We start from the raw sequence: 13,935 nt of genomic DNA, 5'->3' as shown, positions 1-13,935 counted from the left end.
ATTTCTTTTAACCACTTCCCTTATAATCCCAAGTTAGCTCGGGTATGTGTACATTGCAAATATTTTGCATCCCGAATAAACTTGGGAATAGCGGAATTCGACAATACGTTTTGTTTAATCGCGTTTTTATTCAGCCGGAAGCAAAACAAAAAATAATAATTATCTGCTGTGATTGGAAGTTTTCCAATATTTGCTCAGGAGTTTTGTTATTTGTGGGACAGCAGGCGTGTTTTGTGCGATTGTATATACGATGGTTGATGAATTTGCACAGAAAAAAAAAAGAGTAAAAAAAAAAGAATGGTGGTGACGAGCGAAAGTAATGCAGATGATTTTTCAGATGATGAAGATGTGAACCTATAAAAAGACTCATATTTAACTTTTATCATTTGCCCAAGATCATTTGGAATAGTAAACGGATGGTAAATTAAATATTTTGTAGGCATAAAAAAAATTAAAATTTCAACTTAGAACTTGTGTATTATGTTTTGTTTTAGTTTCTTGTAGGAGCCTTAGTTCCTTGTATTCATTAATAAAATAAAAAAAATATGTTGATCTCTTGCCATTTTTATTCTAAAAAATTGCTACGGGAAGCGGTTAAACAAGTAATTAAGGATTTACTGTCGATGTAAGATTTCCCGCTGAGTTGAATGAGACCAACACAGAGACGATCGGACTGATAGTTTCGAAGTTATAAGGGTTTCCTACACACACACAAAAAAAAGAAGAAAAAAAATTGATTTAACGAAATAATTATATAATGTAACTATATTTGCTGCTTAGCAAACATAGTTACATCATTTAATATTAACTTGCATTAAAATAGATGACTTCTTACAATCGGTTATATAGAATTTGCTGAATGAAATACCTGCTCGCAATACTGTGCAAATTTACTATTACAAATGTTTTTCATATTTTCAATTGAGCCGTGGTGGCTCAGGGAACACTCGCCTTCCAATGTGGTGAACTGATGATTTCGAATCCCAATGATGACTAGTCAATACGAATTCAGCACCTGGCTCGTACTGACCACAGCGCAGACATAAAATATGCTCAGTGGTAGACGGATCATGGGTTAGAGTCTGGCTAACCGTGGGAGGTTTTCGTGGCTTTCCTCTCCATGTAACGCAAATGATGGTTGGTTACATCAAAAATTCCTTCACCCAGAGGGCAAATTTCTCCCAATACTTGATTCAAGAATTCTCTTGTCCTTTTGTTTAGGTTCAAAATTACAAGGCTATATACGGAGTTGAACAGTAGTAGTCGTCAACCCAAAAACTGGGTTCGGCAGTTCAACGATGGTTATAAAATATAATAAAATTGAAATTAATTGAGCCGTGATGACTCAGGGGATAGAACGCTCGCCTTCCAATGTGGTGAACCGGGTTCAAATCCCAATGATGACTAGTCGATACGAATTCCGCACCCGGCTCGTATTGACTACAATGCTCACGTAAAATATCCTTAGTGGTAGATGGATCATGGGTTAGAATTCCTTTGCCGTTAGAATAACCGTGGAAGGGCTTCGAGGTTTTCCTCTCAATGTAATGCAAATGTGGTTAGTTTCATCAAAAAGTCCTTTACTAAGAGGGCAAATTTCTCCCAATATTTGATCCAAGATTTTCCTTGTCTTTTTGTTTGAGTTCAAAATTACAAGGCTACGGCGTTGAACATTAGTAGTCGTAAACACAAAAAGTGATCGGCTGTTCAACAACGGTAATAATATTTTCAATTTGTAATTTAGTTTAGACTCTCTCTTTGAGACTCATCATACTCAAATGCTACTCAAGAAAAAGTCGGTATAATTTTTTCAGTTTTATGCATGTTTCGCATATTAATTGATTAGAACTGTTCAGTCAGCTGCTGAAATGTTCGAACAAATTTATCTCCGGATCTCCCCGAGAGTTTGCCAGCAATTCTGAGCTATTGTCAATTTCAATTTTCGTCATATTCTAAGAAAGTATTAATCGTTACAATATCATATTTATGGTAATGTAACTTAAGTAATACTATTAATTTAACTGATAATTTGATTGCTATTCCAATACTAAAAAATCTCAATGTTTAATTTCTATCTACTCTGTTAATATTCGAGTAGACAAGCAGATTTAATAAAGCTTTTCTCTAAAGTAATATGCGATACAAATACAGATGACCTGCATATCGCGCTTTACTGTCAGAACCTGAAAAAAGTCTATTAAATGAAATAATTTTAAAAATTAAAAAAAAAAAAAATTCTATGGTTTTGCACGAAAAAGTAAGAAATAAAATATTGAGTTTAACTTTTAAGAATATTGTTGATATAATCTCAATTTTCAAGATATTACGTTCATTTTATATAAATTTTATCTTAAAATGTATTGCCAGCATGAAAGCAGATGAAAAGTCGGAGGTTTATTTGCTATTATTGTTATTCGAAAACCATGGACCTTTCCACTGCTTTCTTCAAAAATTTTATGAGAAAATCTGGCAACACATTTTAAGATAAATTTATGTAAATAATATCCAGAAAATTATCTGAGACTATATCAACTTGATTCTCATAAGTTACACTCAATGTTTGATTTCTTACTTTTTCGTACAAAACCATAAAAAAGTTCTTTTTTATTATTATGTTTTTTAAATTATTTTTTTTTTTATTGGGATAACGAAAATCAGTTAGCAGGGGTCTGTCCAGACATTTTGTGAAAGGTCCGTTTTTCGTGAAATTGTGAAAAAAATACTCACATTCTTTCAATTAAGGTCCGCTTTTATGAATTTGTGCAAATAGGGTCCGTTATTGCAAAAAAAAAACCTTTTTCAAGGAGCTTTCAAATTGTAAAGACATACAAGATTATGCTCAACACTGTACAATTATAATTAAAAAAATTAAATTTTAAAAAATAAACAACAATTGCTGCTTCTAAATTAGAGATGCAACATACAAATATTTGGTATTAAGCCTATACTGCTGAACTCAGAATATTAATTTCGGACGAATAATGGAAGAATCGTCTGTCGAAGACAAAATTTAATTAGTTTACATCCATCTTTCTTGTTTTCTGCCCTGGAAAGGGTTTATTCGAAAAACAAAATAATAATGAAGATAAACAAATTTGTGAAGGGTCCGATTAAAAGAAAAATCATTTTGTGAAGGGTCCGATTAAAAGATAAATTATTTTGTGAAGGGTCCGTTTTTAAGTTAAAATATTTTGTGAAGGGTCCGTTTTTATGAAAAGATATTTTGTGAAGGGTCCGTTAGCGGACCCAAATTTTTTCTAAACAGACCCCTGGTTAGAAAATTAATTATTAAAGGAACGCTCAATTATTAAGAAACGTGCAATTTGTAACCAACAGAAGAGTACAGTTTGTAACTCCGACTTGATTCAATTGAATGGAACTGTAAGGCTAGCAAACAGATCTGATGTTGTCATTAAAGTAATTGAAAAATTAGAATTTGAAAAATTCTCGAAAGTCGCTCCTCAACGTCCTGATTGAAATTATTGAACTTTTCATTTTATAGATTTTGACGAACTTTAGAATTAAGAAAAAAAGTCGCTAATGCCAACAATACAAAAAAAAAAAAAATACTAGAAGAAAAAAAGAAGCTTTAAATCGCTGACTGAACATCAGTTATGCTACAAACGAGCTTTTTTATTTTTACAATAACTTCAACTTAGCACTTTAAATAACGTAGTTAATTACATAATTACACTCAGAAAATTGACGCAAATATAATTCAAATCAAGAGTTAGATTTTCTTTATCATTCTACACAATGAGCAATTGTGTTTCGTAATCATGATGCACGCAAATACGGAAGTCTTTTATCAATTTAATAGATTCAGAGTAAAACAAGATGCGTAAATAATAATACGACTTACAAACATGGAAGTTCGCAATCAAAACTTCCATTCGAAAAAATTAGTTATTTGAAGTAATACACTTTTAAATTATAAATTTTAGAGTGTAGGCTAATTTAAAAGTCCGACTGGTCGAAAATGGACAGTCATTATGCAATAATGCAGGTTAATAAGTAAATTTTTTTCTAATTAGGTGTACTGCAACAAGAACACATACGATTGGGCGAATTCCAAGACTCAATGAGCTTGATTTATTTCAGGCAATTTGCAATAAAATTTTAGTAGAAGAGTATTGAAAATTACTTGAATAAGCTGGAGAATTTCAACAAGTCGGAGACATAAATCGAGCCTATACGACATAGATATGCTATTTCAAAAATTACATCAATTTTAAATATGTAAGTTTCGGAAAAAATTGACAATATATAAAAATTTGGACTGATTTCAGTTTTTTAGACTAAGGGACAGGCCAATTATGATTTTGAGAAACTACTAAATCAATTTTCTAAAATTGTCAAAGTTTTTTTAAAAAAATTTTTTTTATCGTAATTAAAAACTGACATTAAAACATAAACTAAATATGAACAAAAGAAAATAAAAAGAGAAACGTTAAAGTATACGTAGTGTAATAAATCAACATTTTTGAAAAGTACAATAGCAATAAAATGAACAAAATAGGAGAATTTGAAGACAAAATAGAAATATTTGAAGTACTATAGTGAATAAATATTGAAATTGACGAAAAAATAATTTTTTAATATAAAATTGATAAAATCCGTCATAGAAACCGTAAAATTCTAACTCTATCCGTAAAATATTGTCGAATATATAGAAAGGGAAAAAAATAGAATCTGTTTTTATCTCTTTCGATCTTTTTCACACGAAATGTCACGAGCAGCCGCTGTGTAATTTAAAACAATTTTAATTATACAGAAAATATTTTATCAAACTTACTTAATGTGTCAAGTAAAAGTACTACTACGTTCGTACACAGACATGTCATTTCTGAAGAAAATACGCAAACAACGACAAAATAATAACTGACAAATCGAGGAATTACATAACAGAATAATTTTATGAGTAATGGTAGATAAAAATTAAAAATAAAAGAAGAAAATTATTTACTAATTAAGTATAAGTCAGATGATAATTAAGTCACTCATTTAAAAGAACATTAATTGAAGCAAAAACAGTATTCTAATTAAACCTGACGATATTTTCTCACTCTATAATTCCCAAACGATTTCATAGAAAAAGAATTTCATTCGCAGACTCTAAATTGAGAAAATCAATACATGAGATATTTTTAGAAAGAAAAAAAAAATCTAGTACAACTTACTTAATATCTCTGGTAAAAGTCCTACGTATCATCCTTAGACTGGGCATTTCTGTAGAGAAAACGTAAGTAAAGACAACTAAAGTCACAAATAGCAGGATAATTAGTAGGAGACATAATAGAAGAATTTGAAGAGCCACGGTGAATAAAAATTAAAATTGCCGGAAAAATATTTTTTATTTGAATTTGATATTAATCAGATAATATTCGTCTCACTTGACCAGAGAGATAAGCGGTTTTATTTTTAAATATATCCCCAACGATTTTCCGAGCAGAAACTCTCAAACACGCGCTGAAAGATGAAGAACAAATTATGAGGAGAAAGTGCTGCTGAGAAATCATGAACTTTGATCTGCGTATTGAATTGAAGGTCACGTGAGCAGTAAGGAAAAAAACTGTGCTTGTCGGTCGATGACGCTACATTTCGTCATCTGTTTTGTTAGTAAATCCTTTCTCGATATTTTTTTGAGGCGTCTTTTGGGGGTTAAGTTAGCTTTACCCTTTAGGAACCCGGGAGTTTTTTGAACACTGGGCTGTTCTCCATTTCCAGAAAACCCAATCTTATGATTTTTTTTCCTAAGGGGAAAATTGTAGTATATCTATTAAATTCAAAATTTAATTGCAGAATTCAGTTTTATATTAAAAATACAAAAGTAAAATGAATATGGCTTTTTATTGAAAATCAGCGGTGTGGATGAATATTTATCTTACTATATATAAAAATCTAATGATGGTGTTTTCCATTGTTGTCAATACATTTTCATTGGCCGGAAAATCACATGTCAGGATTAAGTTCTCCCACATTAATTTTCATATTGGTTTGGTTGTCATCAGCATAAAATTGACATAAATCATAAAGTTATTGTTTTCCTATAAATATTTTTGTTTCCTTAATTTAAATGTTAAAATTATCTGTACTGTTATTATTACGTTTTCGATTTTGTTTGTTTTTAAATTAAGAATTTAGGAGGATTGCTTTTATTATTAGAATAACGTAATTCTATATTACCTTTTAAGGTTAAGTGATTTAAATCGGTATCTTATTAACCATTTTCCTATCATTATTTTTTGGTTTCAAATTATATTAATATACTATTATGAATCATGGTTCAAGATATTCGTTAAATGATTTAAAACTTCAGGCAAGAATTGTATTTAAAATGCATCCTTCCGTTTGGCAAGCAAAAATATTAAATTACGGTTGTGAACTCAACAAATTTGTCATAGAATTATACTTTTAAATGTTATTTCAAAAAATTATTGTTTAGAAAATTGATTTATGTTCACTTATCTTAATGGTATCATAAGGGTAAAATTTGGACATGGAGGCACAAGTGTTCTTTACAGCACATATACAGGGTGTCCCAAAACGACCGCATCCTCGTTGGGAGTACATAAAAACTGCCCAAAGAAGCGTTCCTGTACGATCCATAGTTAACGAGAAAAATACGAAAAACAAAGTATGATGTCACTGCCGGTGCAAGAAAAAACCCTTTATTGAACATATCAACAGCAGTATACTATGCACAATTTAAAGCAGATGTTCAAAGTGTCCGCCGTGCATGTCGTGGCAGGCTTGAGCACGCCGTGGAATGGTCCAATAAAATGTTTTTTTCTTGCACCGACAGTGACGCCATACTTTGTTTTCCGTAAACTATGGATCGTACAGGAACACTTCTTTGGGCAGTTTTTATGTACTTCCAACGAGGAATCTAGCTGTGCAGAGTTAATGCTGTGGTTTTGGGACACCCTGTATTTTTAGTTCAATAATTCCAACTGTTTTATGCCAAGAAACAGCAATTATTGCGAATCCATCGTCAGGGCTGTTGAGCGTCAGTTACTAGTTACATGAAATATTGATTATTAAATAATCAAATTATTTTACATTCAGTTGAAGGAAAATTATTGTTTAAATTTCACCCCAATTTCATCCCCATTTAGCCTCTTTCTTTTAAAATTCATTTTAAGTCTATTTGGAGCAATGATTTATATACATTTCTCTCTCAGTATTTAAAAACTTTAATATCAATGAGGACCACTTTTTTTTCTTCTTAAATGCACTACTTTAAAATATGTGTATTAACTAGAGGGGTAAGTCTTCTGTTCGCTGCCGCTTGCAAAACTGTTAATAAGTCGAGAAACCGATTTAAATACTCATAAAATTACGTTATAATAAGGAAACAACTCTTTTAGTTTTAAACTCTCTTAATTTAGAAAACAATCAAAATCAAAAACGTAATAATGGCAAAGTAAAATACCGTAAACCGGGGCGAGTCTACCCATTTTTTCAGTTTGTCAACTTTCAAGTGGTCAAACTTTTGTAAATATTAAAGAAAAAAGGCTTTTAATAGGTGTTTCGGAATCGCTATTTATCCCTCTTTAAAGCTGTGAAATCGATTTTAGAAAATATTAACAGTTACGCCGTTACTGTATATTTTTATAGAACTGCTGACAAATCTCTCGTATGGGGCGAGTCCACCCATTCTACTAAAATGAATGTTAACATTGTAAATAATCAAATTTTACTATTAAATTGTTATTTTAGTTACTATATAGGATATTTATGAAGTAAAATTCATAACTTTATTATATATTCCATTTTTTTATTTATAAAATAGCACAAATTGAGTATTTGATCGATTATCATATTTTGATCACAGTTTTGCTTTTATAATCATTAACATTATAAAATAACATTTTTTTCTGATTATTGTTTATAAAAATTAATTAAAATTAATATAAATTTACAATTAATTAATTAATAAATAATAATAATTAAAGATTATTAACAAAATCGAAATTCAAACATTGGGAATCATGAAAAATCCTTTTCCCATTCTTTTGGGAGGTAATAATGATTTATAAATAATAATTTATTTAACTTGCATTAAATAAAAAAAGTTAATTTTGTAATATAAAAATTGAAAAAACAGGTAAAATAAACATATTTTATATTTACATTTATATTTAACCTATAAATTTTCTTATTAATGATAAATTCATCAATGCAGAATTAAAATAATATATTCAAATTCATTTAAAATGACTTAATTTTCATATAAACAAAGTTCTAAATTATATTATTATGCTTCATTAAAACTAAATACGAATGGGTAGACTCGCCCCGCGAATTCTGGCTTTTTGTTTACAACAGCAAAACTTACATTATTTTTTTTTTCATATAAAATTAATGTAATCTTAGTCTTAGATAAGTTTATCACTTAACCAAAGTGAAAATAGTAATAATAATAATATACTTACGGAGCACCAACTAAAAGTTTGCTGATTTTCAATACAAATCTCTCAAAAGACGTTTGAACAGGTCGGTTAAAAAGACACCAAATAAATAAAAACAGATCAAACTACTACAGCGCCATCTTCCTTAGAGTCTGAACTAAGTCCTCCGTTGTTAAAATTTTTTTATTTGCAATTTTAAGTAGTGAAAATTAAATAAAACTAAAATGGGTAGACTCGCCCCTGGATGGGTAGACTCGCCCCGGTTTACGGTATATATTTTTTAATAAATATTATTATAAAATATTTTTGACATAATTCAATGACTCAAAAAAAAAGGTTACTTAAATAAACGATTTTTGAAAAAAAAAATCAAGTAATTTAAAGCATGCCAATTGTCATCTCTATTCTTAACAAATGAACAATATAACTTAAAGGCCTGGTTTCTTAGGACAGGACGCCGTCAGCTGGAAATCAGCGTTAACCTCTGATTGGTCCATTTGTGAGTTTGATAGTATACGTCATCGAACGCTCATCTTGAACTACAATTGCCGTCCAACTCAACTGCAGTTGGATTACAACGTGACGTTAACCACAGAAGCAATGGCGGACAACATCCTGTTGCACATTGAAATCAGCCAAGATTTTGATTTTGACATTAAACATAGCTTCTTCATTAAACATAGCACTCTTCATTTAGCTCAGCTATAATGTGTTTTTTCTTGGACAAAGTCATTATTTGTTCTCTAAAACACTGGTCGACAATAACAAAATCAATACAAATTCTAAATAAATATTTGTTTACGTTATTAACGCATGCGCAATGAGAGATAATGTCTGCGTTGGACCGACTGCTCACGCTGAGCTAACAAAAAAATATTTTTTTGGCGTCAGATCTACGTCAACTTTCCGCTGACGCCCAGATAAGGCGCTAGTTCTAAGAAACCAGGCCTTGAGCTAACAAACCAGTATTTTGTTGGCGTCAGCGTGACGTTGACGTCCCGCTGACGACCAGATAAGGCGCTTGTCCTAAGAAACCAGACCTTTAATTGGAAAATTTAATCGGACTTTCTTAATTAAACCAATTCTTTGTTTTGATTTACTTCGATAAGAGAATTGGTTCATTTTTAAAACACTTCTGAGTCTGCTTCTTTTAAATTATTTTTGCTAAACGGTTAATGTACTGGTGTTTAACATCTTCATTCTATAACTAAAGATTTTAAAACTATACAATTCATAGCATTAATTTTGGAACATTTTGAACAAACAGAGATGAGCGGTAGAAATAACATGTCTGAACAAAAATGATAATAGTTAGATATTTTGTATATATATGTAAATAGCTTTTTATTAAATCGTCTACCAAATGAAACTTCTTGATCTTCTACTTCCTTCAGTCCTCTCATATTTATTTCCGTCGGTTCTTGTATCCGACATTTATGGCGCCCCCGGTTTGGGCGGTCTGATTGAAACAAGACAAACAAGAAATTAAGAAAGGTAGGCGAAGATTTATTAATTTCCATTTTGAAGATTAAATATTTGACAATTTGAATACTTTTGAAGATTTGAAATATATATATATTTTTATTTGAATATTTGATACCATAACGGTAATTTATATGTGCTTAGAATCGATTGTTTTAGAAGCTAAGAATTTGATATTAAAATAGTAAAAATGGAAATAATAAAAAGAAATAAAACCTCTCAAAGAGCTTCATTTACTAAGGTCTACAATAAACTAGAAAATTTATTAACTGGCGATAGCGTGAAGTATGACGAAATCGAAACTGATCTTTGTTTATTTAAACAAAAAGTAGACATTTTGGAATTAACTCATAATAGTTATTTAGATAGTTTGCAAGATGAAAAAGAATTCGAAACTGAATATAATTCCGTTGAAGAATACCGAGAAAAAGCTTTGAGAATTCAATTAAAAGCTAAACGTTCTTTAGATAATTTGAAAAAGAACTCGTGTGAAAATGAAATTAATACTTCCGAAAATAACCGCGAATTACCGAACAATAAATCTCCGAAGGCTTTATGTCAACGGCTCCCCGAAGTTGAATTATATAAATTCGGCGGAGACTTGTAAGATTGGCTAACGTTTTGGAACCAATTTAAAAATATTCATGAAAATGTTAATTTAACGAAAGCTGATAAATTTCACTATTTAATTCAGTCGACAAACCTAAAATCCCCTTGTTGAAAGTTCATTACCATTAAATGTGTTACGCTCATTTGAACGCCAAAGAAAAAGTTTAGAAAGCGAACGAAAACTATCCAGTCATAATGCGATAATTTATTTTTTGAAAAACGAAGTACAAGCGGAAGAAAAAATAAAATTGAGTAGAACTGAAATATTTCATCCCCCCTTTGAACGAAGGAACTTGACACCGCCGGCGAGTCTGAATTTGAGAGATCGGAAATCGTCTGCTGCTGAATTAATTAGTCATAATTCAAACGATGATATTCTTTGTCTATTTTGTTTTAAAAACCACGATACTGCTTTTTGCAAGAAAGCGTTTATATGCCTTTAGAAGAAAAACAGTCTGTTATTAAAAGGAAGGGTTTATGTAAAATTTGTTTATTGAAAGGGCACCTGGCTTTTTCTTGTAAATCAAATATTAAATGTCCCATTTGCTCAATAAAACATTTAAAATTCATGTGTCCTGACTTAGAATGTAATCGATCGGATGAAATAAAACGAGATAATAATGAAAGCAAAGAAAAAGAGACGGGCACCTTACATTCGCGCGTGCATGCAACTAAAGAAGTATTTTTACAGACTCTTGTAGTAATTATTAAGGGAAATAAAGCGCAGCGTAAAGCTAGAATTATATTAAATACGGGTTCACAAAAGTCTTATATTTTGAAATCTACTGCGGAAGAATTAGGTTTTGATTTTTAAAAGGTAGAAGAACTGTTCGCTCCGTTATTAGAGGATGTGTCACCTGCAAGAGACAAAAAGTTAAAAATCTTGAAGTACCATTTCCACCTCTGCCTCCTGATCGAACTAGATTATCGACTGTATTCGAAGTGTCCGGTGTCGATATGGCCGGACCTTTGATGACCAAGACTAATGAGAAGGTTTGGATCGTCCTTTTCTCCTGTGCTGTATATAGAACTGTTCACTTAGAGCTGATACCTTCTCTTAGCACAAACGCTTCTGTTCAAGCATTACGGCGTTTTATTGCCAGAAGAGGTAGAGTATCCACACGGTACTCAGACAATGGTACCAATTTAACTGGCCTTGTGGCGTAACTACCACTACAAATATTAAATACCAAATCAATAGTATATAAGACATGTTAACTTGAATCCATCACGAGGTACGTTTTGATAGATGAAGGTTGACATAGTCGATAATTAAATCCCCACAGCCTCAACGCTTCCTTGAAGCGCCTTGATTGGACCAAAATCATGAAAGAATTTGAAGTTTCCCAAATCCAATGGAAATTTAATCCACCCTCCGCCCCATGGTGGGGAGGATTCTGGGAAAGATTAATCGGAATTCTCAAAGATCTCTTAAGAAAAAACTTGGGACGGTCATCTCTGACTCATGAAGAACTCTCAACTCTTGTTTGTGAATGTGAGTCGATCATGAACAATAGACCTTTGACTTATGTGTCTGAAGAACCAGATTTGAGAGCTTTAACACCATCTTCATTCCTTCAAGACCTCCCTACTAACGACGTAGCCGACTTAGACAAAAATGACAAAACTAATTTAGACAAGAGATACAGATATGTTCAAAGATTAAGAGAAAGACTAAAAGAAAGATTCAGGACCGAATATTTAGGTTTCTTGCGTTCATCTATTTCCAAGAGACTTGACCAAATAAATATTTTAGACATCGTCTTGATTGGCAGAGAAGACAGAAAACGAATTTTCTGGCCGTTAGGAAAAGTTATTGAGCTCTTCCCTGGAAGAGATGGACGAGTCAGACTAGTTAAACTGAAAACAAGTAAGGGAACTCTATTAAGACTAATTCAAAGACTCTATCCGTTAGAGATCACCGATAATGCCAGAACATATTGACTGTGAGACTTTAACTTGACTTTATGTTTTGGACATGTGACTTTTTTACATATTTAACGATACTTTTTTGAGAAAACATTACTATGTGTTTGATTATTATCTCTTTATTTCTGAATTTATTAACTTGAATTTTTTGAATTAATATTTTTTGTAACATTTATTGATAGTTGTTTGTTTAAGATATTTTTAGTATTTTTCAGTAGAATGTTTAGATTTTTGTTGATTTTGCCTCGCAAACTCAAGTGGGGAGAATGCAGCGCCATCTACGGTAAGAGCTTTATGTTTTTATATTTTGAGTGGCATCAGTCTGAATTGAAAATAGAACAGAGATGAGCGGTAGAAATAACATGTCTGAACAAAAATGATAATAGTTAGATATTTTGTATATATACGTAAATAGCTTTTTATTAAATCGTCTACCAAATGAAACTTCTTGATCTTCTACTTCCTTCAGTCCTCTCATATTTATTTCCGTCGGTTCTTGTATCCGACATACTACATTAACAGTCACATTAGAAGAAAAGATGATGCGAACCCACAAACTCTTACACATGTGCCCTACCAACCAGGCTATCTCGGCCTTAGTTCTTAGTATTGCTAGTTTCTTCACAAGATTTATTACTAATTTATATTAAGACTCGTTTTACTTAATTTAATAACATATTCATATTCAAGGCCCGCACGAAGCATTCGCCCCCTTGCCAAATAACATAGAATCGTAAATTTAGCGAATAAAATTGTGTTTTGGCGGAAGTATTGGCGACTGATTTTTTTTCTACTGGAAAGAAAAGAATACATTGAACTCGATCCTCAAAGTTACGTGAAAAGGATTTTTTCTAATCTAAAAGGATTTCTACTGTAAAATTCAGTAGATACAACTCATATAGCCGTCAAAACAATATAAGCCTGAAATAAACTACCGTAAAATAGTTTTCTATGGGACAAAAATGATTCATAAAATTTTTTTAAGATTTGCATTCAGCGAAGACTTGCGGAAATACTTTTGATATTTGGCAAATTTACTGCCTAAATCCTTAGCGCAGGTCCTGATATCGGCTATGTGGATTTAAATAATGGACTAGGTAGACTTCTGATTTTGAATTCAACCCAGAAAACACAAGAAATCATGGAACAAACTTACCATCGTGAAGGAATTTAAAAAATAAGCTATTTGTAGAAAGAGATTACTATAATCTATTTTAGTTAGTTAAACGTTTATTTATTACGATAAAATTTTTTTCATATGCAAATTGTCAGTTGAAGATTATGCTGAAAAAAAAAAGCTTTCAGCGCTATTTGTTTTCAAATATTGTTTATTCAAATAAAACAAAAATTTTATCAAGAGTTTCTTAACTATGAATTAGTTTGTAATAACGACGACTAATTTCACGTCTCGAAACTCGTTGCATTTCTCCTATCTTACAAAATAGAAATGGATTTTTATTGGTATTAAAAAATCAGAATTAACTAGACGTTTTTTTTTTCT

At 31.1% G+C, this 13,935-nt stretch overlaps 2 protein-coding genes across 2 annotated transcripts in view; one reads left to right on the top strand and one right to left on the bottom strand.

Annotated features, from left to right (window-relative positions):
- LOC107444343 (long-chain fatty acid transport protein 4) overlaps positions 1-5,538 on the bottom strand; it is a 51,620-nt gene extending 46,082 nt beyond the window's left edge. Inside the window, exon 1 of the mRNA XM_043054787.3 lies at positions 5,181-5,538. Coding sequence (XP_042910721.2) covers positions 5,181-5,227 — 47 coding nt within the window. The 5' untranslated portion in view covers positions 5,228-5,538. The remainder of the gene's footprint in view (positions 1-5,180) is intronic.
- A 6,293-nt stretch (positions 5,539-11,831) lies between these two features.
- On the top strand, positions 11,832-12,449 carry LOC139426287 (uncharacterized). Its single transcript, XM_071184488.2, has one exon. The coding sequence runs from the start codon at positions 11,832-11,834 to the stop codon at positions 12,447-12,449; it is 618 nt and encodes a 205-aa protein (XP_071040589.2).
- Positions 12,450-13,935: the final 1,486 nt, after the last annotated feature.

This window comes from Parasteatoda tepidariorum, chromosome 10, assembly GCF_982258835.1.
Source record: "Parasteatoda tepidariorum strain Cologne lab strain chromosome 10, Ptep-v5.0, whole genome shotgun sequence".
NCBI lineage: Eukaryota > Metazoa > Arthropoda > Arachnida > Araneae > Theridiidae > Parasteatoda > Parasteatoda tepidariorum.
Note: the sequence above shows the minus strand (reverse complement) of the source record. Positions and strands in the feature narration are given on the sequence as shown.

What these genes read in the sequence shown, in the direction of transcription:
- LOC139426287 (XM_071184488.2), top strand. Translation starts at nt 11,832, where the DNA reads ATGAAAGAATTTGAAGTTTCCCAAATCCAATGGAAATTTAATCCACCC.